At 38.4% G+C, this 27,380-nt stretch overlaps 1 protein-coding gene across 1 annotated transcript in view; it reads left to right on the forward strand.

Moving 5' to 3' along the window:
• The window catches only part of FAM151B (family with sequence similarity 151 member B), a 61,387-nt gene extending 34,934 nt beyond the window's left edge, over positions 1–26,453 (forward strand). The window contains exon 6 of the mRNA XM_003261528.3: positions 25,561–26,453. Coding sequence (XP_003261576.1) covers positions 25,561–25,720 — 160 coding nt within the window. The 3' untranslated portion in view covers positions 25,721–26,453. The remainder of the gene's footprint in view (positions 1–25,560) is intronic.
• The last annotated feature ends 927 nt before the right edge of the window (positions 26,454–27,380 follow it).

Here is a 27,380-nt window from a genome sequence, read left to right on the forward strand (position 1 = left end):
AGATCAGCCTGGGCAATTTAGTGAGAACTTGTCTTTACAAAAAAATAAAAAATTAGCCGAGCGTGGTGGCATGAACCTGTAGACTCAGCTACTCAGGAAGCTGAGGTGGGAACATCGCTTGAACCCGGGAGGCAGAGGCTTCAATGAGCCAAGATCGTACAACTGTACTGCAGCCTAGGTGACAGAGTGAGACCCTGTCTCAAAAATAATAATACTTTCAGAAATCTTTTTTATATAAAAGTTTTATTTTAATATGTAATAAAAATTAGTTGGACCACCCTATTGAATATTTAAATAGATTATAAAAGTACAGATATTAAAAATTTTATTTTTTTTTCTTTTAAGAGATCAATCAGTAGAACAAAAGGAAAAGTCCAGAATCTATCGTGGAACTTAGCGTAGAAACAAGCTGACTTTTCAGATCTTTGGAGCAAGAAGTTCAACAACTGGTTTTAGGACAACAGGCTATGTAGGAAAAGCAATGCTGACACCTTTGTTTATTCCTTGCTCCAAAATACATTCCCAGTGAATTAAAGATTTGAACATCAAACAGTAAATGCATAAAGAATAAACAAGGGATGATTCCTTAAATATAGTTTCAGAATAGAGAAGACCTTTCTTAGTAGTAAGGCACAAAACCCAGAAGCTGTAAAAGGAATTTTGATACATTTGATTCCATAAAAGTGGAAAGCAACTAGTAAAAAGACCCCCAATGTGTGTGTCAGAGAAATGTTAAGAATTCTGACAAATAAAGGATTTTTACAAATTACCTAGAAAAAGGCCCAGTTTAATAATTCACTATGTTGCAGAGAACAGTGGAAGCAGACACTCATGCATTTTCGGCTGGAGTGTAAACTGATCAATAATTTCCTTGGAGAGAAATTTGGCATATACTCATGAATTTCACTAATGAGACCATGTCTTACTAATAGACATTCACATAAGCACAGAGACATAAGTACAAAGATATTCTGGAAGCATCGTTTGTATTAATAAAAAACTTGAAACATTCTAAATTTGTATCAGTCAGACACTGTTGAATAAATTATGGTACACCCATATGATGGAATATTATATGTTATAGATAATGCAGTGGACCCTATGTTTTAATATGGAATGATCTCTAAGATATATTATTAACTGAATAAATTAAGGTGCAGAATGATAGGTATAGTATGATTCCATTTGCATGTGGGAAAATTGATATGTAAAAATATTTATCGATGAATTGAGCTTAGAGTAGTTTGAATCAGTTGGCTACTAGCATTATGCTTAAAGAGAAATATTAGGTGATACCAGACACTATACGAGTCAGATTCTTAGTTACAAACAATTATGGGGCAACCCTCATTGTTAAAGTATCCCGTGATGCTATTTGACATTCTCTTTTTGCAAACACATCATTTATTTATTAACTCTGCCTCTAGTTTTGTTTGTTTTCATTAGTGTCAGAGAAGTGCACTGAAATCAAATAGCATACTGTATTAATTTTTAAAATATTATTATTGAAATTAAAGCATTACATTTAAATTTTCAATTCTCATGGAAAACTCTAGAATTTTTTAGAATATATCTTCTTATCCCCATTTGAGAAACATTTGCAATATAGATGAACTCTATTTTCTTGGAGATATAATACTCAGATAATCATGTGCACAAGTACCATAAGACTATGGCCACATTTATGAGAGAATTCAGCCCAGCCTATATTCCATTTGGGTATATTTTGTTTCATTTTTAATGATGTCACATTGATTTTCATATAGTCATGTGTGTGATAAGAGCACCTAAAATCTATTCTCTTGGCAAATTTTTCAAATACAACAATATTAACTATAGTCCTCATACTGTCCATTAGATCTCTAGACTTACTATCTTGTATAACTGCAAGTTCATCTACTCGTTATTTTTTAAAGATACCTATTTACTCTCATTTTACTGGTTTTGAGAATCGTATTCATCCTCCAAAGTTCTGGAGTTTGCTTGTTTTTCTAATTATTCCATAGAAAAAAACTACAGAACATTATCGTTAGTTCTACAGACTTAGAGGTTCTTATATTGTTTGAGATAGGAAGGAAAAGTACATTTTTTTAAAAAAGCAGCACTGAAGTATTTATGTAGACTGTACTTTTTATGGTAAAAGCAATGTAGGCTGATAACAGTGTTTCAGATAACAAAATCTGGATAATATTGTTCTACTTTAAAAGACTGAAGGTTAGAATTGTCGTTATGGTGGACCCAGGTGTTTTAATTTTGTTCCTAATAATTTTCTTATTATCTAATGTTTATGAGATTGCATAAGACAGCAACCTTGCTTATCTTGATCATCCACAAATTTTCAGCATTTAAAACAATGTCCAGAACATCATAGAAATTTAACAAATAGTTATTAAATGGAAAAACCAAGTGCATACAGGCACTGTTTCATCATAGAGGGCATTAGAAGCCTGTATTTTCTGGAGAAGTACTTTTGGTGTTTAAATACAAAAATAGCTATAAAAGGCAGCATTAAACAAAGAGTCTTAGAGGTTATTTTAGTTATGCTGGTGTCAAGTACCGCCTCAATCATCTTGTGATGTGCTCTAATGTAATTAGTAATACGAATAATGTATTACAAAGAGGAGTAGCTTCTAGAGAAAGAATGCTTCTAAGAAGACAGCAATATCCCATCTTTAAACGAGAACCTCATTTTGAGTCAAGCAATTGTGCATGAATGAATCTTGCAATGTCAAGAGAGCTATTTGAAATAAGACACTATCACACTATTTCTGTGTCAGGGAACTCAACAAGTGATGAATTGCCAATCCCTTTTTGCTTCTCATTTAAGTAGTTGGTGAATCCACGCTGCCATAACACCCTTGAACCATGGCGAAGTTTCAGTTCTTGACAGCATACCTGTTCAAAGAACAGGCTAAGTGTTTTTATTATAGAAATTTCAGGCCGGGCGCGGTGGCTCACGCCTGTAATCCCAGCACTTTGGGAGGCCTAGGTGGGCGGATCACGAGGTCAGGAGATCGAGACCATCCTGGCTAACACAGTGAAACCCCGTGTCTACTAAAAATACAAAAAATTAGCCGGGCGAGGTGGCGGGCGCCTGTAGTCCCAGCTACTCGGGAGGCTGAGGCAGGAGAATGGCGTGAACCGCGGGGGGCGGAGCCTGCAGTGAGCCAAGATCGCGCCACTGCACTCCAGCCTGGGCGACAGCAAGACTCTGTCTCAAAAAAAAAAAAAAAAAATTTCAAAATACAGTACTCAAACAGGAGAGAAGTTTATATATCTCTCTCCAAACAGTCCAGACTCAGGAAGGTCTCAGGAGGATAAGGAGGGTGGAGGATCTTCTCCAACGGTCATCTAGAACCTAGGTTCATTCTATCTAGTTCCTCAGCTAACCCTGGGAGTGTCAGCATGCATGTAAGTAGAAGCTGGCATACACCATCACATTCCCGTTCCAGCCCACAAATGTTGAAAGAAAAAAAACATACACCAGAGTAACTAACCTCTAAGCCTCTTTGCTTAATGCTGCCTTTTATAATTATTTTTGTATTTAAAAACCAAAACTACTTCTCCAGAAAGTACAGGCTTCTAATGCCCTCTGTGATGAAACAGTGCCTGTGTGCGTATATATATATATATATATATATATATATATATATATATATATATATGAAGGCATATACTAGGTGTATTTAGATGACCTGTATATACTAGAAGTATTTATATTTTTATACTAGGTGTGTATATATATATATAAAATGCATATACATATATATGAAGGCTATAGATTTCTGTGTACAGTCATCCCTCAGCATACGTGGAGGATGGGTTCAAGGATGCTCAGCATATACCAAAATCGGCTCATTCTGAAGTTCCCAAGCTGTTCCTTTGGGACTTGAGTACACAGAAAGTCAGCCTCCTTATACCCACATTTCAAATCCTATGAATACTCTATGTCCATTCTCATTTGGTTGAAAAAAAAAATCAGTATATTAGTGGACTCACTCAGTTTTAACCTGTGTTGTTCAAGAGCCAACTATATTGATATGGATATTGTGTCCAAATCTATATCCTAAATTCTCTTAGCATTTTTAATAGTCTTTCAGGGCCAGGCACAGTGTCTCATGCGTGTAATCCTAGCAATTTGGGAGGCCAAGGTGGGCAGATCACCTGAGGTCAGGAGTTCAAGACCAGCTTGGCCAACATGATGAAATTCCATCTCTACTAAAATCCAAACAAAAAAAAAACTTAGCCATGCATGATGGCAGGTGCCTGTAATTCCAGCTACTCGGGAGGCTGAGATGGGGGAATCGCTTGAACTCGGGAGATGGTGGTTGCAGTGAGCCAAGATCACACCACTGCACTCCAGCCTGTGTGGCTGAACAAGACTCCGTCTAAAAAAAAAAATTGTCTTTCAATTGATTTTCTTGAGTTTTCTAAGCAAAAAAATTTATTATCTTCAAATAATGTTAATTTTACCTCTTTTCAACTTTTATATCTCTAATTTCTTTTTTATGATGGTTAATACCTCTAGAATAGCGATTCTCAAGGTATTATCAGTAGAGGTGATTTGGCTCTCCAGCAGACTATGCCTGAGGACATTTTTGGTTGCCACACCAAAAGATGAGGGGTTGAGGGGCAGGGATTCTATTGAACAGCTAGTAGTAAAGGCCAGGGATGCTGCTTTAGACATCCTACATTGAACAGGACTGCTCCCACAGTAAAGAATTATCTAGGTGAAATGTCAATTGTCAACATTGAGAACTCTAGAACAGTGTTAGATAATATTGCTAATAGTGCCCAAATATATCTTATTCTTACCTTTAACACAACAACTTAGTATTCTGCAAAGATACTGCAGAAGTACAATCATGTATCGCTTTAAGATGGGGATACCTTCTGAGAAATTTTTCATTAGGTCATCCAGGCACAGTGGCTCAGGCTTGTAATCTCAGCACTTTGAGAGGCCGAGGTGGGTGGATCACTTGCGATCAGGAGTTCGAGACCAGCCTAGTCAACATAGTGAAACCCCATCTCTACTAAAAATACAAAAATTAGCTGGGTGTTGGTGGCGCACATCTGTAATCTCAGCTACTCAGGAGGCTGAGGCAGGAGAATCGCTTGAACCTGGAAGGCAGAGGTTGCCATGAGCCGAGATCATGCCACTGCACTTCAGCCTGGGTGGCAGAGCAAGACTCTTCTCAAAAAAAAATTTTTTTTCATTAGGTAATTTTGTCATTGTGTGAACATCATAGGATGTACTTACACAAACCTAAATTGCCAACATCTAGGGTATACGATGTAACTGTTTGCTTCTAGGCTACAAACTTGTACAGTATATTATTATAGTGAATAATGTAGGTAATTATAACACAGTGGTTAGGATCTGTGTATATAAACATATCTAAACATAGAAAAAAGTACAGTAAAAATATGATATAAAAGATAAAAAATGGCACACCTGTGCAGGGCACTTACCACGAACGGAGCTTGCAGGACTGGAAGTGACAGTGAGTGAGTGGTGAATGAATGTGAAGGCCTACAGCATTACTGTACACTACTGTAGACTTTATAAACTGTATACTTAGACCATACTAAATTTATTTAAAATTTCTTTTTCTTCAGAATACATTAACCTTAGGTTACTCTAACATTGTTACTTCATAAGCTTTTTCTAAACAAATCTTTTTGACTCTTTAGCAATAACACTTGGCTTAAAACACAAACATCTTGTATAGCTGTACAAAAATATTTCCTTTCTTTATATCCTTATTCTATAAGCTTTTTTCTATTTTTTAACTTTTTACTTTTTTAAAACTTTTTAAATTATTTTTGTTAAAAACTAAGACACAAAAACGATACTTCCAGGGATCATTTCTATAGCTCATTACTAGTAAAATTTCCTGAATGAGTAGAGTGCTGAAATAATGGTTTATAAGAGAGTATTTGCAAGCCGCATGGTAGCCTCAAACCAAAAACCATACAGTGGATACACAAAAAGTAACAAGCAAGAAGCTAAATCATATCACTAGAGAAAATCACCTTCACTAAAAGGAAGAAAGGAAGGGAAAAAATATAAGGAAGGCAAGACCACAAAATAACCAGAAAACAAATAACAAACTGGCACGGGTAAGTCCTTACCTATCAATAATAACATTGAATGTAAGTGAACTAAACTCTCTAATCAAAGTCAGAGTGACTGAATGGATTAAAAAAAAACAAACAACCAAGACATCAATCTATTGCTTACAAGGAACACACTTCACCTGTGAAGACACACATAGACTGAAAACGATGGAAAAAGATATTTCATGCCAATGGAAATCAAAAAAGAGCAGGAGTAGATGTACTTATATCAGGCAAAATAGATTTCAACACAAAAAAGATTAGCCCAGTGTGGTGGCATGTGCCTGTAATCCCAGCTGCTTGGGAGGCTGAGGTAGAGGCTGCAATGAGCTGTAACTGCACCACTGCACTCCAGTCTGGGCAACAGAGTAAGACCCTGTCTCAAAAAAAAAAAATTTCCCTACAAAAAGACTTAGAGTCCCACACAATAATAATGGGAGACTTTAACACCCCATTGTCAACATTAGACAGATCAACACGACAGAAAGTTAACAAGGATATCCAGGAATTGAACTCAGCTCTGCACCAAGCAGATCTAATAGACATCTACAGAACTCTCCACCCCAAATCAACAGAATATACATTCTTCTCAGCACCACATTGCACTTATTCCAAAATTGACCACATAGTTGGAAGTAAAGCACTCCTCAGCAAATGTAAAAGAACAGAAATTAAGACAAACTGTCTCTCAGACCACAGTGCAATCAAACTAGAACTCAAGATCAAGAAACTCACTCAAAACTGCTCAACTACATGGAAACTGAACAACCTGCTCCTGAATGACTACTGGGTACATAGCGAAATGAAGGCAGAAATAAAGATGTTCTTTGAAACCAACAAGAACAAAGGCATAACATACCAGAATCTCTGGGACACATTCAAAGCAGTGTGTAGAGGGAAATTTATAGCACTAAATGCCCGCAGGAGAAAGCAGGAAAGATGTAAAATTGACACCCTAACATCACAATTAAAAGAACTAGAGAAGCAAGAGCAAACATTCAAAAGCTAGCAGAAGGCAAGAAATAACTAAGATCAGAGAAGAACTGAAGGAGATAGAGACACAAAAAACCCTTCAAAAAAATCAATGAATCCAGGAGCTGGTTTTTTTGAAAAGAACAACAAAATTGATAGACCACTAGCAAGACTAATAAAGAAGAAAAGAGAGAAGAATCAAATAGATGCAATATAAAGCGATAAAGGGGATATCACCACAGATCCCACAGAAATACAAACTACCATCAGAGAATACTATAAACACCTCTATGCAAATAAACTAGAAAATCTAGAAGAAATGGATAAATTCCTGGACACACACACCCTCCCAAGACTAAACCAGGAAGAAGTTGAATCCCTGAATACACCAATAACAGGCTTTGAAATTGAGGCAATAATTAATAGCCTACCAACCAAAAAAAGTCCAGGACCAGACGGATTCACAGCCAAATTCTACCAGAGGTACAAAGAAGAGCTGGTACCATTCCTTCTGAAACTATTCCAATCAATAGAAAAAGAGGGAATCCTCCCTAACTCATTTTATGAGGCCAGCATCATCCTGATACCAAAGCCTAACAGAGACACAACAAAAAAAGAGAATTTTATACCAATATCCCTGATGAACATCGCTGCAAAAATCCTCAATAAAGTACTGGCAAATTGAATCCAGCAGCACATCAAAAAGCTTATCCACCACGATCAAGTGGGCTTCATCCCTGGGATGCAAGACTGGTTCAACATATGCAAATCAATAAACGTAATCCAGCATATAAACAGAACCAAAGACAAAAACCACATGATTATCTCAATAGATGCAGAAAAGGCCTTTGACAAAATTCAACAGCCCTTCATGCTAAAAACTCTCAATAAACTAGGTATTGATGGGACGTATCTCAAAGTAATAAGAGCTATTTATGACAAACCCATAGCCAGTATCATACTGAATGGGCAAAAACTGGAAGCATTCCCTTTGAAAACTGGCACAAGACAGGGATGCCCTCTCTCACCACTCCTATTGAACATAGTGTTGGAAGTTCTGGCCAGGAAAATCAGACAGGAGAAAGAAATAAAGGGTATTCAGTTAGGAAAAGAGGAAGTCGAATTGTCCCTGTTTGTAGATGACATGATTGTATATTTAGAAAACCCCATCATCTCAGCCCAAAATCTTAAGCTGATAAGCAATTTCTGCAAAGTCTCAGGATACAAAATCAATGTGCAAAAATCACAAGCATTCCTCTACACCAATAACAGACAAACAGAGAGCCAAATCATGAGTGAACTTCCATTCACAATTGCTTCAAAGAGAATAAAATACCTAGGAATCCAACTTTCGAGGGATGTGAAGGACCTCTTCAAGGAGAACTACAAACCACTGCTCAACGAAATAAAAGAGGACACAAACAAATGGAAGAACATTCCATGCTCATGGATAGGAAGAATCAATATCGTGAAAATGACCATACTGCCCAAGGTAATTTATCAATTCAGTGCCAATCCCCATCAAGCTACCAATGACTTTCTTCACAGAATTGGAAAAAACTACTTTAAAGTTCATATGGAACCAAAAAAGAGCCCACATTGCCAAGACAATCCTAAGCCAAAAGAACAAAGCTGGAGGCATCACACTACATGACTTCAAACTATACTACAAGGCTACAGTCACCAAAACAGCATAGTACTGGTACCAAAACAGAGATGTACACCAATGGAGCAGAATAGAGCCCTTGGAAATAATATCACACATCTACAACAATCTGATCTTTGACAAACCTGACCAAAACAAGAAATGGGGAAAGGATTCCCTATTTAATAAATGGTGCTGGGAAAACTGGCTAGCCATATGTAGAAAGCTGAAACTGGATCCCTTCCTTACACCTTATACAAAAATTAATTCAAGATGGATTAAAGACTTAAATGTTAGACCTAAAACCATAAAAACCCTAGAAGAAAACCTAGGCAATACCATTCACGCCATAGGCATGGGCAAGGACTTCATGACTAAAACACCAAAAGCAATGGCAACAAAAGCTAAAATTGACAAATGGGATCTAATTAAACTACAGAGCTTCTGCACAGCAAAAGAAACTACCATCAGAGTGAACAGGCAACGTACAGAATGGGAGAAAATGTTTACAATCTACCCATCTGACAAAGGGCTAATATCCAGAATCTACAATGAACTTAAACAAATTTACAAGAAAAAATCAAACGACCCCATCAAAAAGTGGGCAAAGGATATGAACAGACACTTCTCAAAAGAACACGTTTATGCAGCCAACAGACACATGAAAAAATGCTCATCATCACTGGCCATCAGAGAAATGCAAAGCAAAACCACAATGAGATACCATCTCACACCAGTTAGAATGGTGATCATTAAAAAGTCAGGAAACAACAGGTGCTGGAGAGGATGTGGAGAAATAGAAAGAAACACTTTTACACTGTTGGTGGGACTGTAAACTAGTTAAACCATTGTGGAAGACAGTGTGGCGATTCCTCAGGGATCTAGAACTAGAAATACCGTTTGACCCAGCCATCCCATTACTGGGTATATAACCAAAGGATTATAAATCATGCTGCTGTAAAGACATATGGACACGTATGTTTATTGCGGCACTATTCACAATAGCAAAGACTTGGAACCAACCCAAATGTCCATCAATGATAGACTGGATTAAGAAAATGTGGCATATATACATCACGGAATACTATACAGCCATAAAAAATGATGAGTTCATATCCTTTGTAGGGACATGGATGAAGCTGGAAACCATCATTCTCAGCAAACTGTCACGGGGACAAAAAACCAAACACTGCATGTTCTCACTCATAGGTGGGAAGTGAACAATGAGAACACTTGGACACAGGAAGGGGAACATCCCACACCGGGGCCTGTCGTGGGGTGGGGGAAGCGGGGAGGGATAGCATTAGGAGATATACCTAATGTAAATGACTAGTTAATGGGTGCAGCACACCAACATGGCACATGTATACATATGTAACAAACCTGCATGTTGTGCACAGGCACCCTAGAACTTAAAGTATACTAAAAAAAAATTTCAACACAAAAACTATAAGAGACTGAGAAGATCACTATATAATGATAAAGGGGTCAGTTCAGCAAGAGGATATAACAATTGTAAATATATATGAACCCAACACTGGAGCACCCAGATATATAAAGCAAATATTATTAGAGCTAAGCTGTTAGATTCCAATACAATAATAGGTGGAAATTTCAACACCCGACTTTCAACACTGGACAGATCTTCTAGATAGAAAATCAGTGAAGAGACATGGGCCTTAATCTGCACTGTAGAGTAAATGCATCTAACAGATATTTACAGAACATTTCATCCAACAGCTGCAGAATACACATTCTTTTTCTCAGCACCTGGATCATTCTCCAGGGTAGACCATACATTAGATCACAAAACAAGTCTAACAACATTCAAAAAATTGAAATATATCAAGCATCTTCTCTCACCACAATGGAATAAAACTAGAAATCAATAAGGAGGAATTTTGGAAACTATACAAATACATAGAAATTAAACTATATGCTCCTGAATGGCCAGTGGGTCAATGAAGAAATTAAGAAAGAAATTAAAAATTTTATTGAAACAAATGATAATGGAAACACAACATATCAAAACCTAGCAGATGCAGCAAAAGCCGTACTAAGATGAAAGTTTATAGCTATAAGTGCCTACATCAAAAATTTTTAAAACTTCAAATAACGTAACAGTGCATATGAAAAACTAGAAAAGCAAGGCCCAGTGCGGTGGCTCACGCCTGTAATCCCAGCACTTTGGGAGGCTGAGGTGGACGGATCACAAGGTCAGGAGATCATGACCATCCTGGCTAACACAGTGAAACCCTGTCTCTACTAAAAATACAAAAAAATAGCTGGGCGTGGTGGCAGGCACCTGTAGTCCCAGCTACTCGGGAGGCTGAGGCAGGAGAATGGCGTGAACCCAGGAGGCGGAGCTTGCAGTGAACCCAGATCGCGCCACTGCACTCCAGCCTGGGTGACAGAGCAAGACTCCATCTAAAAAAAAAAAAAAAAAAAAAAAAAAAACTAGAAAAGCAAGAGCAAACCAAACCCAAAATTAGTAGAAGAAAATAAATAATAAAGATCAGGCCAGGCACAGTGTCTCACGCCTGTAATCCCAGCACTGTGGGAGGCCAAGGCAGTGAATCACCTGAGGTCAGGCGTTTGAGACCAGCCTGACCAACAAGGCAAAACCCTGTCTCTACTAAAAATACAAAAATTAACCAGGTGTGGTGGCACGCACCTGTAATCCCAGCTACTGAGGAGGCTGATGCAGGAGAATCAGTTGAACCTGGGCAGCAGAGATTGCAGTCAGCCGAGATCACACCACTGCACTCCAGTCTGGGCAACAGAGCAAGACTCCATCTCAAACAAACAAACAAACAAAAGGCAGAAATAAATGAAATTGAAATGAAGAAAACAGTACAAAAGATCAATGAAACAAAAAGTTGGCTTTTTGAAAAGTTAAAGAAAATGGACAAATCTTTAGCCAGACTAAGAAAAAACAGAGAATCCAAATAAATCAGATATGAAAAAGGAGACATTACAATTGATACTGTGGAAATCCAGAGAATTATTAATGGCTACTGTGAGCAACTATATGCCAATAAACTGGAAAATCTAGAAGAAATGGACAAATCCTTAGAGTCATACAACCAACCAATATGGAACCGTGAAGAGATCTAAAATCTGAACAGACCAATAACAAGTAATGAGATTGAAGCCATAATAAAAAGTCTTTCAGTAAAGAAAACCCTGGGACCTGATGGCTTCACTGCTGTATTCTACCAAACATTTAAAGAAGAACTAACATCAGTCCTATTCAAACTATCCGAAAAATAGAGGGGGAGGGAATAATTCTAAGCTCATTCCACAAGGCCAGCACTACCCTGATACCAAAAACAGACAAAGACACATTAAAAAAAAAAAAAACCTACAGGTCAATATTACTGATGAACATTGATGCAAAAATCCTTGGCAAAATACTAGCAAACTGAATTCACCAATACATTAAAAAGATCATTCATCATGACCAAATGGGATTTATCCAAGGGATGCAAGGATGGTTCAACACACATTGTAAATCAATCACTATGATACATCATATTAACAGAATAAAGGACAAAAACCATATGATCATTTCAATTGATGCTGAAAAAGCATTGGGTAAAATTCAACATCCCTTCGTGATAAAAACCCACAAAAAACTGGGTATGGAAGGAGCATGCCTCAACATAATAAAAGCTATATACAGCAGACCCACAGCTAGTATTATGCTGAGTGGGACAAAACTGAAAGCCTTTCCTCTAAGACCAGGAACAAGACAAGGATGCCCACTTTCACCACTGTTATTTAACATAGTACTAGAAGTCCTAGGGAGAACAATCAGACAAGAAAGATATATAAAGGACATCCAAACTGGAAAGGAAGAAGTCAAATTATCCTTGTTTTCAGATGATATGATCTTATATTTGGAAAAACCTAAAGACTCCACAGAAAAAAACTATTAGAACTAATAAATTCAGTAAAGTTGCAGGATACAAAATCAGCATACAAAAATTACTAACATTTCTATATGCCAACAGTGAACAATTAAAAAAGAAATCAGAAAAGTGATCCCACTTAGAATAGCCACAATTAAAATTAAATACCCAGGAATTTACCAAAGAAGTGAAAGATCTCTATAATTGAAACTATAAAACACTGGTGCAAGAAATTGAAGAGGACACCCCAAAATTGAGAGATATTCCATGTTCGTGGATTGGAAGAATTAATATTGTTAAAATATCCATACTACCTAAAGCAATCTATAGATTCAATGCAGTTCCTATCAAAATTCCAATGACATTCTTCACAGAAATATTTTAAAAATCCTAAACTGTATATGGAACCACAAAGACCCAGAATAGCCAAAGTTATCCTAAGCAAAATGAACAAAACTGGAAGAATCACGTTTACCTGACTTCAAATTATACTACAGAGCTATAGTAACCAAAACTGCATTGTACTGGCATAAAAACAGACACAGAGACCAATGGGACAGAATTGGGAACCCATAAACAAATGCACACACCTACAGTGTTTTCACAAAGCTTCCAGGAACATACACTGGGGAAACTGAGTCTCTTCAGTAAATGATGCAGAGAAAACTAGATAGCTATATGCAGAAGAATGAAATTAGACCCCTGTCTCTTACTATATACCAAAATGAAATCAAAATGGATTAAATACTTAAATCTAAGACCTCAAACTATGAAAGTACTGCAAGAAAACATTGGGGACAGCCTTTAAGACATTGGTCTTGGCAAAGATTTCTTTAGTAATACCCCACAAGCAAGGCAGCCAAAGCAAAAATGGACAAATGGGATCACATCAAGTCATAAAGCTTCTGTACAGCAAAGGAAATGGTCAACAAAGTGAAGAAACAATGTACAGAATTGGAGAAAACCTTTGCAAACTACCCATCTAACAAGGGATTAATAACTAGAATATATAAATAAGCAACTCTACTGGAAAAAATGTAATCTGATCTTAAAATGGGCAGAAGATTTGAATAGACATTTCTCAAAAAAAGACATACAAATGGCAAACAGGCATATGAAAAGGTGCCCAACATCATTGATTATCAGGGAAATGCAAATCAAAACTACAATGAGATATCATCACACCCCAATTAAAATGGCTTTTATCCAAAAGACAGGCAGTAAATGCTAGCAAGGATGTGGAGAAAAGGGAACCCTAGTATGCTGTTGGTACGAGGGTTTTAGTTTTAGTTTTTGTTTTTTTTTAATTTATTTATTTATTTATTTTTTTTTTTGAGATGGAATCTCACTGGGTTGCCCACGCTGGAGTGCGATGGCGTGATCTTGGCTCACTGCAACCTCCACCTCCCAGGTTCAAGTGATTCTCCTGCCTCAGCTTCCCAAGTAGCTGGGATCACAGGCACCTGCCACCATGCCCAGCTAATTTTTTTTGTATTTTTAGTAGAGACAGGGTTTCACCACCCTGGCCAGGCTGGTCTCAAACTCCCAACCTCAGGCTGTCTCCCCACCTCGGCCTCCCAAAGTGCCAGGATTACAGGTATGAGCCACAATGCCCAGCCAGGTTTTAGTTTTTTGAGGAAAAAACTATACATAGAGCTACCATACGATCCAGCATTCCCACTGCTCGGTATGTAAACAAAAGAAAAGAAATCAGTGTATCGGAGAGATAGCTGTACTTCCATGTTTGTTGCAGCACTATTCACAATAGCCAAGATTTGAAAGCAACCAAAGTGTTCATCAACAGATGAATAGATTAAAAAATATATATGGTACTTATACACAATGGAATATATTCAGCCATAAAAAAGAATGAGATCCTGTCATTTGCAACAACATGGATGGAACTGGAGATCATTATGTTAAGTGAAATAAGCCAGGCACAGAAAGATAAACATCTCATGTTCTTATTTATTTGTGGGTTCTAAAAATTGGAGCAATTGAACCCATGGAGATAGAGAAGAGGGTGGTTTACCAGAGGCTGGGATAGGTAGTGGTGGTGGGTGTTGGGGGGAGGTGTGAATGGCTAATGAGTATGAAAAAATAGTTTGAATGAATAAGGCCTAATACGTGATAGCACAACAGGGTGACTATAGTTCATTTAATTGTACATTCAAAAATAACTAAAAGAGTATAATTGAATTGTTTGTAACACAAAGGATAGATACCTGAGGGGACGGGAACCCCATTTTTCAAGTGATCATTACATAGTACATGCCTGTATCAAAACATCTCATGTACCCCATAAATATATATACCTACTATGTACCCACTAATATTAAAAGTAAGTGAGCCTCTGCCCATTTTCCAATTGCTGTTGCTCCTGGACTAATCAACCTTGCTGATCCCTTCAGCGTTCTGGGTGGGGTGAGAGGAAGAGCAGCATCCCACATGGGGAGTGAAGCTAGGTGCTTACTACACTCTTACTTTTCATCATAGGAGAGTACACAGGCCAAGGAGGTCTTTGTTGGCACTGAACTGTGCTGCCTTAGAGGAGGGGTAATGTGGGTAAAGTGAAATGTTTTACCTTCTTCAATGTGTCTATTCTCAGATTTTGTGTGTATGTACACTCCAGTGTAGTAGCGGAGTCTTTCCACTGGACTCCTGGATTCCCACAAAGGTACTTTTATCCATGAGTCGTTGTCAAAATCGGTGTTTCAGTAGGGTAGACAAGGGATAAAAACTCCTATTCTGCAGTTTTACTCATGTTACATGCCTTCCTGTTATAACACATTGGCTATAACTCAGTTATGTACATGTACTTAGTTACAGATAAAGCTGGGAAATGTAGATTTTATTTTGTACAACCTTGTGTCTAGTTAGAATTCAGGAGTTTGTTAGAAAGAAAAAGGAGAATGGATATTGGAGTAAAACTACCAGCTCCTGTCATACATTAATAAAACATTATTAATGTTATTTTATTTAAGTTTTTTGTGTGTTACTTTTTGTTTTCTTTTTTTTACTTTATTTTTTATTTTTATTTTTCTCCTTTCTTTTTTTTATTTTTTTATTATTATACATTAGGTTTTAGGGTACATGTGCACAATGTGCAGGTTTGTTACATATGTATCCATGTGCCATGTTGTTTTGCTGCACCCATTAACTCGTCATTTAACATTAGGTATATCTCCTAATGCTGTCTCTCCCCCTCCCCTCACCCCACAACAGTCCCCGGAGTGTGATGTTCCCCTTCCTGTGTCCATGAGTTCTCATTGTTCAATTCCCACCTATGAGTGAGAACATCCGGTGTTTGGTTTTTTGTCCTTGAGATAGTTTACTAAGAATGATGTTTTCCAGTTTCATCCATGTCCCTACAAAGGACATGAACTCATCATTTTTTATGGCTGCATAGTATTCCATGGTGTATATGTGCCACATTTTCTTAATCCAGTCTATTGTTGTTGGACATTTGGGTTGGTTCCAATTCTTTGCTATTGTGAATAGTGCCGCAATAAACATACGTGTGCATGTGTCTTTATAGCAGCATGATTTATAGTCCTTTGGGTATATACCCAGTAATGGGATGGCTGGGTCAAATGGTATTTCTAGTTCTAGATCCCTGAGGAATTGCCACACTGACTTCCACAATGGTTGAACTAGTTTACAGTCCCACCAACAGTATAAAAGTGTTCCTATTTCTCCACATCCTCTCCAGCACCTGTTGTTTCCTGACTTTTGAATGATGGCCATTCTAACTGGTGTGAGATGGTATCTCACTGTGGTTTTGCTTTGCATTTCTCTGATGGCCAGTGATGATGAGCATTTTTTCATGTGTTTTTTGGCTGCATAAATGTCTTCTTTTGAGAAGTATCTGTTCATGTCCTTCGCCCACTTGTTGATGGGGTTGTTTGTTTTTTTCTTGTAAATTTGTTTGAGTTCATTGTAGATTCTGGATATTAGCCCTTTGTCAGATGAGTAGGTTGCAAAAACTTTCTCCCATTCTGTAGGTTGCCTGTTCACTCTGATGGTAGTTTCTTTTGCTGTGCAGAAGCTCTTTAGTTTAATTAGATCCCATTTGTCAATTTTGGCTTTTGTTGCCATTGCTTTTGGTGTTTTAGACATGAAGTCCTTGCCCACACCTATGTCCTGAATGGTATTGCCTAGGTTTTCTTGTAGGATTTTAATGGTTTTATGTCTAACATGTAAGTCTTTAATCCATCTTGAATTAATTTTTGTATAAGGTGTAAGGAAGGGATCCAGTTTCAGCTTTCTACATATGGCTAGCCAGTTTTCCCAGCACCATTTATTAAGTAGGGAATCCTTTCCCCATTTCTTGTTTTTGTCAGGTTTGTCAAAGATCAGATAGTTGTAGATATGCAGCATCATTTCTGAGGACTCTGTTCTGTTCCATTGATCTATGTCTCTATTGTGGTACCAGTACCATGCTGTTTTGGTTACTGTAGCCTTGTAGTATAGTTTGAAGTCAGGTAGCATGATGCGTCCAGCTTTGTTCTTTTGGCTTAGGATTGACTTGGCGATGCGGGCTCTTTTTTGGTTCCATATGAACTTTAAAGTAGTTTTTTCCAATTCTGTGAAGAAAGTCATTGGTAGCTTGATGGGGATGGCATTGAATCTATAAATTACCTTGGGCAGTATGGCCATTTTCACGATATTGATTCTTCCAACCCATGAGCATGGAATGTTCTTCCATTTGTTTGTATCCTCTTTTATTTCATTGAGCAGTGGTTTGTAGTTCTCCTTGAAGAGGTCCTTCACATCCCTTGTAAGTTGGATTCCTAGGTATTTTATTCTCTTTGAAGCAATTGTGAATGGGAGTTCACTCATGATTTGGCTCTCTGTTTGTCTGTGATTGGTGTACAAGAATGCTTGTGATTTTTGTACATTGATTTTGTATCCTGAGACTTTGCTGAAGTTGCTAATCAGCTTAAGGAGATTTTGGGCTGAGACAATGGGGTTTTCTAGATATACAATCATGTCATCTGCAAACAGGGACAATTTGACTTCCTCTTTTCCTAATTGAATACCCTTTATTTCCTTCTCCTGCCTGATTGCTCTGGCCAGAACTTCCAACACTATTTGAATAGGAGTGGTGAAAGAGGACATCCCTGTCTTGTGCCAGTTTCAAAGGGAATGCTTCCAGTTTTTGCCCATTCAGTATGATATTGGCTGTGGGTTTGTCATAGATAGCTCTTATTATTTTGAGATACGTCCCATCAATACCTAATTTATTGAGAGTTTTTAGCATGAAGGGTTGTTGAATTTTGTCAAAGGCCTTTTCTGCATCTATTAAGATAATCATGTGGTTTTTGTCTTTGGTTCTGTTTATATGCTAAATTACATTTATTGATTTGCGTATGTTGAACCAGCCTTGCATCCCAGGGATGAAGCCCACTTGATCATGGTGAATAAGCTTTTTGATGTGCCGCTGGATTCAATTTGCCAGTATTTTATTGAGGATTTTTGCGTCAATGTTCATCAAGGATATTGGTCTGAAATTCTCTTTTTTGGTTATGTCTCTGCCAGGCTTTGGTATCAGGACGATGCTGGCTTCATAAAATGTGTTAGGGAGGATTCCCTCTTTTTCTATCGATTGGAATAGTTTCAGAAGGAATGGTACCAGTTCCTCCTTGTACCTCTGGTAGAATTCGGCTGTGAATCCATCAGGTCCTGGACTCTTTTTGGTTGGTAAGCTATTGATTATTGCCACAATTTCAGAACCTGTTATTGGTCTATTCAGAGATTCAACTTCTTCCTGGTTTAGTCTTGGGAGGGTGTATTTGTCGAGGAATTTATCCATTTCTTCTAGATTTTCTAGTTTATTTGCATAGAGGTGTTTGTAGTATTCTCTGATGGTAGATTGTATTTCTGTGGGATCAGTGGTGATATCCCCTTTTTCATTTTTTATTGCATCTATTTGATTCTTCTCTCTTTTCTTCTTTATTAGTCTTGCTAGCAGTCTATCAATTTTGTTGATCTTTTCAAAAAACCAGCTCCTGGATTCATTAATTTTTTGAAGGGTTTTTTGTGTCTCTATTTCCTTCAGTTCTGCTCTGATTTTAGTTATTTCTAGCCTTCTGCTAGCTTTTGAATGTGTTTGCTCTTGCTTTTCTAGTTCTTTTAATTGTGATGTTAGGGTGTCAATTTTGGATCTTTCCTGCTTTCTCTTGTGGGCATTTAGTGCTATAAATTTCCCTCTACACACTGCTTTGAATGTGTCCCAGAGATTCTGGTATGTTGTGTCTTTGTTCTTGTTGATTTCAAAGAACATCTTTATTTCTGCCTTCATTTCATTATGTACCCAATAGTCATTCAGGAGCCAGTTGTTCAGTTTCCACGTAGGTGAGCGGTTTTGAGTGAGTTTCTTAATCCTGAATTCTAGTTTGATTGCACTGTGGTCTGAGAGACAGTTTGTTATAATTTCTGTCCTTTTACATTTGCTGAGGAGAGCTTTATTTCCAACTATGTGGTCAATTTTGGAATAGGTGTGGTGTGGTGCTGAAAAAAATGTATATTCTGTTGATTTGAGGTGGAGAGTTCTGTACATGTCTATTAGGTCCACTTTGTGCAGAGCTGAGTTCAATTCCTGGATATCCTTCTTAACTTTCTGTCTCATTGATCTGTCTAATGCTGACAGTGGGGTGTTAAAATCTCCCATTATTATTGTGTGGGAGTTTAAGTCCCTTTGTAGATCACTCAGGACTTGCTTTATGAATCTGGGTGCCCCTGTGTTGGGTGCATATATATTTAGGATAGTTAGCTCTTCTTGTTGAATTGATCCCTTTACCATTATGTAATGGCCTTTTTTGTCTCTTTTGATCTTTGTTGGTTTAAAGTCTATTTTATCAGAGACTAGGATTGCAACCCCTGCCTTTTTTTGTTTTCCATTTGCTTGATAGATCTTCCTCCATCCCTTTATTTTGAGTCTATGTGTGTCTCTGCATGTGAGATGGGTTTCCTGAATACAGCACACTGATGGGTCCTGACTCCTTATCCATTTTGCCAGTCTGTGTCTTTTAATTGGAGCATTTAGCCCATTTACATTTAAAGTTAATATTGTTATGTGTGAATCTGATCCTGTCATTATGATGTTAGTTGGTTATTTTGCTCGTTAGTTGATGCAGTTTCTTCCTAGCTTCGATGGTCTTTAAAATTTGGCATGTTTTTGCAGGGGCTGGTACTGGTTGTTCCTTTCCATGTTTACTGCTTCCTTCAGGAGCTCTTTTAGGGCAGGCCTGGTGGTGACAAAATCTCTCAGCGTTTGCTTGTCTGTAAAGTATTTTATTTCTCCTTCACTTATGAAGCTTAGTTTGGCTGGATATGAAATTCTGGGTTGAAAATTCTTTTCTTTAAGAATGTTGAATATGGGCCCCCACTCTCTTCTGGCTTGTAGAGTTTCTGCTGAGAGATCAGCTGTTAGTCCGATGGGCTTCCCTTTGTGGGTAACCCAACCTTTCTCTCTGGCTGCCCTTAACATTTTTTCCTTCATTTCAACTTTGGTGAATCTGACAATTATGTGTCTTGGAGTTGCTCTTCTCGAGGAGTATCTTTGTGGCATTCTCTGTATTTCCTGAATCTGAATGTTGGCCTGCCTTGCTAGATTGGGGAAGTTCTCCTGGATAATATCTTGCAGAGTGTTTTCCAACTTGGTTCCATTCTCCCTGTCATTTTCAGGTACACCAATCAGACGTAGGTTTGGTCTTTTCACATAGTCCGAAATTTCTTGGAGGCTTTGTTCATTTCTTTTTATTCTTTTTTCTCTAAACTTCCCTTCTCGCTTCATTTCATTCATTTCATCTTCCATCAGTGATACCCTTTCTTCCAATTGATTGCATCTGCTACCGAGGCTTCTGCAATCTTCGCATAGTTCTCGATACTTGGCTTTCAGCTCCATCAGCTCCTTTATGCCCTTCTCTCCATTGGTTATTCTAGTTATCCATTCTTCTAATTTTTTTTCAAAGTTTTTAACTTCTTTGCTATTGTTTTGAATTTCCTCCCGTAGCTCAGAGTAGTTTGATCGTCTGAAGCCTTCTTCTCTCAACTCGTCAAAGTCATCCTCCATCCAGCTTTGTTCCGTTGCTGGTGAGGAACTGCGTTCCTTTGGAGGAGGAGAGGTGCTCTGCTTTTTAGAGTTTCCAGTTTTTCTGCTCTGTTTTTTCCCCATCTTTGTGGTTTTATCTACTTTTGGTCTTTGATGATGGTGATGTACAGATGGGTTTTTGCTGTGGATGTCCTTTCTGTTTGTTAGTTTTCCTTCTACCAGACAGGACCCTCAGCTGCAGGTCTGTTGGAGTTTACTAGAGGTCCACTCCAGACCCTGTTTGGCTGGGTGTCAGCAGCGGTGGCTGCAGAACAGCAGATTTTCGTGAGACCACAAATTCAGCTGTCTGATAGTTCCTCTGGAAGTTTTGTCTCAGAGGAGTACCCGGCCGAGTGAGGTGTCAGTCTGTCCCTACTGGGGGGTGCCTCCCAGTTAGGCTGCTCGGGGGTGAGGGACCCACTTTAGGAGGCAGTCTGTCCATTCTCAGATCTCCAGCTGCGTGCTGGGAGAACCACTACTCTCTTCAAAGCTGTCAGACAGGGACATTTAAGTCTGCAGAGATTCCTGCTGAATTTTTGTTTGTCTGTGCCCTGCCCCCAGAGGTGGAGCCTACAGAGGCAGGCAGGCCTCCTTGAGCTGTGGTGGGCTCCACCCAGTTCGAGCTTCCTGGCTGCTTTGTTTACCTAAGCAAGCCTGGGCAATGGCTGGCGCCCCTCCCCCAGCCTCGCTGCTGCCTTGCATCTTGATCTGAGACTGCTGTGCTAGCAATCAGCGAGACTCCCTGGGCATAGGACCCTCCGAGCAGGTGCGGGACACAATCGCCTAGTGTGCCGTTTTCCAGGCCTGTTGGAAAAGCGCAGTATTAGGGTGGGACTGACCCGATTTTCCAGGTGCCGTCTGTTACCCCTTTCTTTGACTAGGAAAGGGAACTCCCTGACCCCTTGCGCTTCCTGAGTGAGGCAATGCCTCGCCCTGCTTCGGCACACGCACAGTGCGCTTCACCGACTGTCCTGCACCCACTGTTTGGCACTCCCTAGTGAGATGAAACCGGTACCTCAAACAGAAATGCAGAAATCACCGTCTTCTGTGTCGCTCAGGCTGGGAGCTGTAGACCAGAGCTGTTCCTATTCGGCCATCTTGGCTCCCTTGTTTTCTTTTAAAAGTATTTTAAATTTAATTTTTCAAACAAAAAAATTAATTCAAAAACTTAATAAAGACTTACACTGTGAAAAATCTTTCTCTCATTTCCTCAGTCTTCCTGCCCAATGTCACTAACTACAATTGTTAGTTTCTTTATACCTATAAGAGTAAATGTAAATATAACTTCTTAATTTCCCCTCCTTTTTACTTTTATTTTTATTTTATTAATTTTTTTTTTTTTTGAGATGGAGTCTCGCTCTGTCACCAGGCTGGAGTTCAGTGGCGCAATCTCAGGTCACTGCGACCTCCACCTCCCGGGTTCAAGTGATTCTCCTGCCTCAGCCTGCTGAGTAGCTGGGACTACAGTTGGGCGCCACCACATCCAGCTAATTTGTTGTATTTTTAGTGGAGATGGGGTTTCACCATGTTGGCCAGGATGATCTCGATCTCTTGACCTTATGATCCACCCACTCCGGCCTCCCAAAGTCCTGCGATTACAGGTGTGAGCCACTGCAGCCAGCCTTTCTTTCTTTCTTTCCTTCCTTCCTTCCTTCCTTCCTTCCTTCCTTCCTTCCTCCCTTCCTTCCTTCCTTCCTTCTTTCTTTCTTTCTTTCTTTCTTTCTTTCTTTCTTTCTTTCTTTCTTTCTTCTTTCTTTCTTTCTTTCTTTCTTTCTTTCTTCTTTCTTTCTTTCCTTTCTGATGGAGTCTTGCTCTGTTGCCCAGACTGGAGTGCAGTGGTAGGATCTTGGCTCACTGCAACCTCTCTTCTTGGGTTCAAGTGATTCTCATGTCTCAGCCTCCCTAGTAGCTGGGATTACAGGCACCAACCACCATACCCAGCTAATTTTTTTTTTATCTTTAGTGGAGACGGGGTTTCACTACATTGGCCACGCTGGTCTTGAACGCCTGACCTCAAGTGATCCACTGCCTCGGCCTCCCAAATTGCTGGGATTAGAGGCATGGGGCACCGCGCCTGGTCCCCCTCCTTTTTAAAGCAAAAGATGGTATGTCATACACCTTGCTTCTTGGTTCTGTTCTTTGCTTTTTTTTTCTTTTCCTTCCTCTTTTTTTTTTTTAACTTAATACACTGTGGAGCTCTTTCTGAAGTAAACTTTCTTGTTTTTCTTTCCTAGGTGCATGATATTTATGTATGTACTATAATTGACTTGTCTCCTTTTGATGGGCATTTGGCATATTTCTAATATTTTATATTACATTGTTCTCATGAATAACCTTATTATAAATGTGCTATTTTTCATATGTACAAATATGTCATCTCCAACTCTTAAAGTATTTTTGTCTATTTCCTCATCCACCTTCATAGTTTTTCCTTTTTAAATGTTCATGATATGCTATTTGTTGTGTACACATTCATATCTATTTTCTCTTCATTAAGAATTATACCGTTACCATGGTGTTCTTGGTCTTATTTAATGATTTTTTTTAACCTCAATTCATATTGTCTTTCTTTTTCTTTGCTTTGAATAACTTTGCCTTTTCCTTTATTTGAAAATTAATGGAGTTTTGTTTTTTTACTGTTTTTGTTTTGTTTTGTTTTCTTTTCTTTTTTTGAGACGGAGTCTTAATCTGTAGCCCAAGCTGGAGTGCAGTGGCACTATCTCAGCTCACTGCAACCTCCACCTCCAAGTCTCAAGTGATTCCCGTACCTCAGCCTCCTGAGTTAATGGGACTACAGGTGCACACCATCACGCCCAGATAATTTTTTGTATTTTAGTAGAGACGTGGTTTCACCGTGTTACCCAGGGTGGTCTCAAACTCCTGAGCTCAGGCAGTCGTCCTGCCTCGGCCTCCCAAAGTGCTGGGAGTATAAGCATGAGCTACCGCACCCTGCCTTTTTTTTTTTTTTAACTGTCTTTTATAGGAGTGATTTATGATTATTTTTCAAAAGTTTTAAATTTACAGAAAAGTTGCAAAAACTACCACATCTCCTTCACCCAGACTCCCCAATTGTTAACATTTTCCTGCATTTGTCCATTATTTCTCTATACATATATAACTTTCTATTTATGTTTTTCTGCATGAGCCTCATTATCCCTAAGTACTCCAGAGGATACCGCCCCAAAGAAGGACAGCTTCTGTATTACCACCATGCAGCCTCCCAGTCAGGAAGTCAGCGTTGATACGACACTACCGTACAGTCCACAGACCCCATTCAGATTCTACCAACCATTACAGCAATACCTCTTTTCCTCTTCTGATCCAGAAAACTCTCCAAGAACATGCATTGAATTTAGTTATTGTTATCTCCTCAGCCTCCTTCACTCTGTAATAGTTCCTGTTTCCTTCTCTGTCATATACGTAACAATCTTAAAGATCATGGAGACTGGAAAGTAGAGGAGATTGTGATAGAGCAGTGACACCAAGGTGCTTCCTCGGCTGCTGGCCATGTTCTATTTATTTGTTTTATTACACTGGAGTTCACTGTGTAATAATCTGATAAAATTTATATTTATGTTTTATGTACTTTTTTCTATGCATTATTTCACAATAAAGAAGGTTAGAAAATGGAGTTGGAGAATTTATATCAATGAATGTTTAAGATACCCTCAGGCAGTTTTTTCCATTTCAGTCTAAATACAATGAAGTGAATATTAAAAGAGGCAAAATAATACTGGGAAGCTCTTCTTTTTACCTAAATGCTCATAACCATGTCTTTTTATAAGGTTTTTCACCATGGTGCCCAGATTAAGTAATAAAGATTCCATTTTAGCAAAAAATATAGGTTTCAGAACTAATTTTCACTTTTCTTTTTCTGTGTCCCTTAGCTGTAGTTTAAAGTTCTGTTTGGTTTGTAATATGATACTGCTGTGGGGCAATATCCAAATTACTTTCCTCTGTTGTATTTCCAGAATGGTGTCACCATCCTTAAGGGCAGGACTGTGTCACTATGACAAGAAAATATGCCTTGGTTAGGCAGTTCTTTCTTATCATTAGTAGAAAAAATGCTTTGGAAAATTTTCCCTGGATTCTGACAAGCTTATAGGGAATATAAATATGAAACTGCTTAACAGCTTTTCATTTCCCTAGACTTGAATGCAACAGTAGTAGTGTCACCAGAAGAAATAGAAGTGTACAGTTTAAGTAACATTAACATTCTGAGCATATTCTTACATCCATAATGAATTTACATAGGTTATTGGTTTTCAGTTCGTCAGAAAAAGATCTAAATGTATTCTATTTGTCATTCTTAGTGAAATCTCTTGGCATTCTTGTATCTCATACAAAAACCTCCAAAAGAAACAGCAGGGCCTCCATGTATGATTCTAAGTGTTGTGGATGTCAGTGACATTTGTGTCTCTTCACAATCCCTTCCCATTGTGCTTTTCACCCTGACCAGGCTCCTGAACAAACCCAGGTTACAGATTCCTCCATCAGCAACACAGTCTCTTCGATTCCTTTTTCCAAAATTAGAACCATTTCCCATGCCATTCATCTGGTTTCTTAGTCCATTTAACAGTCCTGCAATTCAGATAGCGCAGTTATGTCGTTTAGACAACAGCAGTATGAATTTTTTTTGTCTCTAGTCCCTCTTGATGAAAGAATGAAATATGAAAGTACAGTTACGCCATTGCTGATTTTTTCATCTCAGTGCATTTCAGTTAGAGATAAATGAAAGTATTTTTAGGCTTATTGGAATGACTCATCGCTTTCTTCCACTTTTAACTATATAATTCTGTTTTATTTCAATGCAGGTACAGCCTGACTATTTGGACTGGAAAAAATGATAACTATTCCATTGAAGATTTACTTTACATTAGAGACCATTTTGACAAAAAACAAGTTTTCTATGACATCTTGGAACCACAAAACCATGAATTTAAACAAGCCATTGGAATCAAAGTTAATCTCTAAGAAGAAGATTCTCAATTATTTCCTGTGTTTTGGTTTCATAATCCTTCTCTCCATTGGTCTGAATTAATTACCATATAAATTATGGTTATTGATTTACGTTCCAAGTCATCTGATCAAGAAACGTTTATAAGCACAGTGTGCTTACTCTGTGGGCATATGTCCTTATAATAGTGCACTTACATAAAAGATTTGGAAAGCAGAGATTTCTTTCCACACGTGGCCTAGTCTAATAATAATTCAGGAAAATGATACTCTGCACCCCTTCATAAAAATAGTTTTGATAAACTAAAGATGATTGGCCGAATCCGTATGTCATAAAACAGGTATAAATCACATGTGCTTGGCACTTGCATTACAGAGATTATGAAAAATATGGTACTCTCTTTTCCTTTTTCCTAGAAAACTGGTTATTTCAGAGATAATAAAAAAGGAAGAGGGCTTTTAAAATGTTTTTAATTTTCACAGGGGTCAGCAGCTGTCTCATATCAAGATCTATTAATCCATTTCCTGAAACTATAAATTAGATAAATCTAGAATTTCCATGTGATTGGGAAGCATGCTAGTGGCTAAGTATTTTTTTTATATTTCTTATTTCTATAGTATCTGATTTATAGTGAACAATATGCTGTTGGAGAGCAGTTTTAGTCTTTGTTATGTATCATTTGTTTTCCAAGTTTCTTACTGCCACCACCTTCATTCAGGTCCTTGTTCTACTAGTAAAACTTTATGAACTGCTTTTTTCATGGCTCATTCCTCACACTCAGAGATCTGAGTTTTTCTGCTAAACAAAACTTTGTTTTCTTTTCTTTTTTTATTTATTATTATTATTATTTCGAGATGGAGTCTCTGTCACCCAGGCTGGAGTGCAGTGGCGCGATCTTGGCTCACTGCAAGCTCTGCCTCCCAGGTTCATGCCATTCTCCTGCCTGAGCCTCCCGAGTAGCTGGGACTACAGGCACCCCCCCACCACGCCCGGCTAACTTTTTGTATTTTTTTAGTAGAGACAGGGTTTCACTGTATTAGCCAGGATGGTCTCGATCTCCTGACCTCATAATCCGCCCGTCTCGGCCTCCAAAGTGCTGGGATTACAGGCGTGAGCCCCGCGCCTGGCCTTTTTTTTGAGACAGTCTTTCTTTGTTGTCTAGGCTGGAGTGCAGTGGTGTAATCTTGGTTCACTGCAATCTCTGTCTCCCGGGTTCAAGTGATTCTCCTGTCTCAGCCTCCCGAGTAGCTGGGACTACAGGTGTGTGCCACCACACCCAGCTAATTTTTGTATTTTTAGTAGAGATGGGGTTTCACCCTGTTGGCCAGGCTGGTCTTGAACTCCTGACTTCAGGTGATCCACCCACCTCGGCCTCCCAAAGTGCTGGGATTGCAGGTGTGAGCCACCACGCCCAGCCAAAACTTTCTTAAATACCTCTTTCTTTATGCCAAATCAAAAACCTTCAAGGGCTTAAACTCAATTTTACTCAGTTTTCCTCTTTCAAGACCCTTCATAATGCAGTCCCACCTAAAAGTCAATTTATTGTGCTCCAACACAGTTCTTCATTTAAAAAATTTATTCAGCATCAATGGTTTCTAGATCCTACTTTAACCATTAATCTTAACTATTTAGTTATGTTCACTAATTGACACGTGCATGTTAGCTATGTCTCCTCAG

This window comes from Nomascus leucogenys, chromosome 2 (genome assembly GCF_006542625.1).
Source record: "Nomascus leucogenys isolate Asia chromosome 2, Asia_NLE_v1, whole genome shotgun sequence".
Lineage (NCBI taxonomy): Eukaryota > Metazoa > Chordata > Mammalia > Primates > Hylobatidae > Nomascus > Nomascus leucogenys.